At 60.0% G+C, this 2929-nt stretch overlaps 1 protein-coding gene across 1 annotated transcript; it reads right to left on the bottom strand.

Annotated features, from left to right (window-relative positions):
• Positions 1 to 1084: 1084 nt before the first annotated feature.
• On the bottom strand, positions 1085 to 2710 carry FOXD1 (forkhead box D1). Its single transcript, XM_072359984.1, has one exon. It carries the CDS (start codon positions 2647 to 2649, stop codon positions 1357 to 1359), a length of 1293 nt encoding a protein of 430 aa, XP_072216085.1. The 5' UTR covers positions 2650 to 2710; the 3' UTR covers positions 1085 to 1356.
• Between the last annotated feature and the right edge of the window lie 219 nt (positions 2711 to 2929).

Here is a 2929-nt window from a genome sequence, read left to right as displayed (position 1 = left end):
TCAGCTCATCACTCAGCCCTGTCCCCGCGCTCATTTTATATTATATGAATCGAAAAGTAGAAACACATGTCCGCATTATCGTCACAGAAATGTAAGAGGCTCTGACAAATCTCGGAAGCTCTGTGCGTGCCCCTCATTACTATTTTCCTTTGGGCCTCCGGGAGGCCCAGCCCCGATGCCGTTCTGCTTTAGAATTCACCCCGACGTGTAAAATAGTTTCGAACAGTCTTATTTTTTTTATCAGCGTTCCGCTTGGCGCTGTGCAGAGTAAGCTTCGCTCCCTGAGAAAGATCTGCTCCTATTTATTCCCTCTTTTGTCCCGGGTGTCTCTTACTGCATCCCTTCATTTATTTATTTCTCTCTCCCCTTCCCCCCTATCCCCCGCCCCCAACTCTCTGCTGGGACCGACGGTGGGTCTGTGAAGATCGTACTTAGACCCTCTTCTCCGCGGTCAGACCCAGTTATAAGAAATATCAAACTAAAAATCATTTGACCGCTGCAATATTTCCCCAGGAAAAAAACACCACGATGTCTCTGCACAGAGACAGGGAGAGAGATGTCCCGGGGATGGGAGAAGTACTGCGGAGGAAAGGGTTTGAAGCAAATTGCCTGGCAGGGCTCCTTTGGTCTTTTGTTTTAGTTCTCCAATTATTATTATTATTATTATTATTTTGAAAATTAAAAATTTTATTTTGGAAAATGTGTAAAAATTTTACATTAAAATGGTACAATAATACTTGCCAGTAATTTTTAACAATATTCCTTGTAAAGAATACGCATAAAGTACAAAATAAAAACTCCGTAAGCCTATTATAATACAAAACACAGGTTAAAATAAGAAATGATAATCTTGATTTTCTTCTGTGTAAACATGTTAATCTTTTCTTTTATAAAAGTACATGAGACAAGTGTACTACAATGAAAAAGTATTGCTTTGCTGTCCTCCCTCAAGCCTCCTCTGTTCCTGTAAATCACTGTTTTTAAGCTCCTAGACCTGAGAATCTCTGAACTTTGACGGTTTAGAGACGTTATTTATTATTATTACTTTCTTCTTCTTCTTCTTTCTTTTTCTTTTTCTTTTTTTTTTCTTTTCTTTTTTTTTTTTTTTAAGGAGTAACGAGTAACTTTCCAACAGCGTGACCGCCAGCCTGTGCAGCACACCGACCTGGCTGTGCATCGGACCGGTCCCGGGCAACCCGCCGGCCACGGAGAACGGCCTCATATATCCCCAACGCGCGAACCGCGCGCAAATCCCGCGCAAATCCCGCGCAAAGCCGCTCCTCCGTGCGTCCGCCGGGTATCCGAGCGGAGAAGAAAAAGAGCCCAGATCCTACCTTCGGAAAGACTCCGAACCCCTTAACAGTTAGAGATGCGGGCCGCCAGGCCGGGCGCGGCGGGCAGCACGGCGGTGGGTGCCAGGCCGCTCCCGAGCGAGCGGGACAGCCCCGGCGCTGAGCCCGACTGTGAGGCGCAGCTGCTGCCCGCACCGGGAGCGGGGCCGGCACTCAGGCCAGGGCCGGGCGCCCCCCCGATGATGCTCTCGATGGAGAACGGCGAGCGGGACACCGCCGCGCCGCTGCCGGGCTTGGCGGCGTGCAGCGAGGCCGCCAGCGCCGGGCCCAGCGGGTGCGCGTAGCCGAAGGGCGTCCGTGCCAGCTCCGCCGCCGGCAGCAAGGGGCCCGGCGGCGCGGAGGCGGCGGCGGCGGCGGCGGGGGGCAGCGCCGCGGCGGGGGCGCCGGAGGAGGCGGCGGGGGGCTGCCGGGGCGGCGGGGAGGGGTGGTGGAAGGCGAAGAGGGCGGAGTGGGGGTGGTAGGGCTGCAGCTGGAGGCCGTAGCCGCAGCCGTACGGTCCGTAGGCGCAGGGTGGCTGCTGCGGGGGCTGGGGCGGGGGCTGCGGGAGGAAGGCGGCGGGGTCCACGGCTCGCAGCAGCAGCTCCGGGGCCGGGAGCTGCTGCCGCTTGAAGCGCTTTCGGCGGCGCAGGAAGCTCCCGTTGTCGAACATGTCGGCGGACTCGGGGTCCAGCGTCCAGTAGTTGCCCTTGCCCGGGTTGCCGGGCTCCCGGGGGATCTTCACGAAGCAGTCGTTGAGGGAGAGGTTGTGGCGGATGCTGTTCTGCCAGGCGGGGAACTTCTCCCGGTAGTAGGGGAAGCGCCCGCTGATGAACTCGCAGATCTCGCTCAGCGTCAGACGCTTCTTGGGGCTCTGCAGGATGGCCATGGTGATGAGCGCGATGTAGGAGTAGGGCGGCTTCACCAAGCTGTTCTTGCCGCCGCTGCCGCCGCCCGCCCCGCCGCCGCCGCCGCCGCCGCCCGCCCCGCCGCCGCCCGCCGCCGCCGTCTTCTGCGGGCCGCCCCGGGAGGGGGGCCGCGAGCCGCCGGGGCCATCCCCGCCGCCCGCCCCGCCACCGCCGCCGCCGCCGCCGCCCGTGCGCGCGGGCGACCGCTGCAGCAGGGCGTCGTCGTGAAGGTCGCCCGCATCCTCCTCTTCCTCCTCCTCCTCCTCCTCCTCGTCCTCGGCGTAGGAGCGGCGGCGGCGGCGGCGGGGCTGCGGCTCTTCCTCGTCCTCCTCGTCGTCTTCCTCGCCCACCACATCGATGTCGGTTTCTTCAGCCAGCGCCGACGCCTCGGACATCTCCGAGCTCAGGGTCATGGCGATGCGGCGGGACAGCGCATCGGCGGCTGGCGGCGCGGCGCGGCGGGCGGGCGGCCACTCTCCCCGCCGGGCCCCCGCGGCGCTCCGCCGAGAGCCGCCCCGCCGCCGCCGCGGGCAGGAGGGCCGGGCCCCAGCGCCGCCGCCGCCGCGCTGAGAGAGAGCTGCTGCCGCCCGCTCGGAGGCGGCGGTGCCTTATGGTTTGGCGTATTTTTTGCAGCTTTTTCAAGATTTTTTCTCTCGCGCTTTTTTTTTTTTTTTCCTTTTTCTTTTTTTTTTT

The sequence above is a fragment of the Excalfactoria chinensis genome, chromosome Z (assembly GCF_039878825.1).
Source record: "Excalfactoria chinensis isolate bCotChi1 chromosome Z, bCotChi1.hap2, whole genome shotgun sequence".
Classification (NCBI taxonomy): domain Eukaryota; kingdom Metazoa; phylum Chordata; class Aves; order Galliformes; family Phasianidae; genus Excalfactoria; species Excalfactoria chinensis.
The sequence above is the reverse complement of the archived record's forward strand: the minus strand, read 5'-3'. Positions and strand labels throughout refer to the sequence as shown.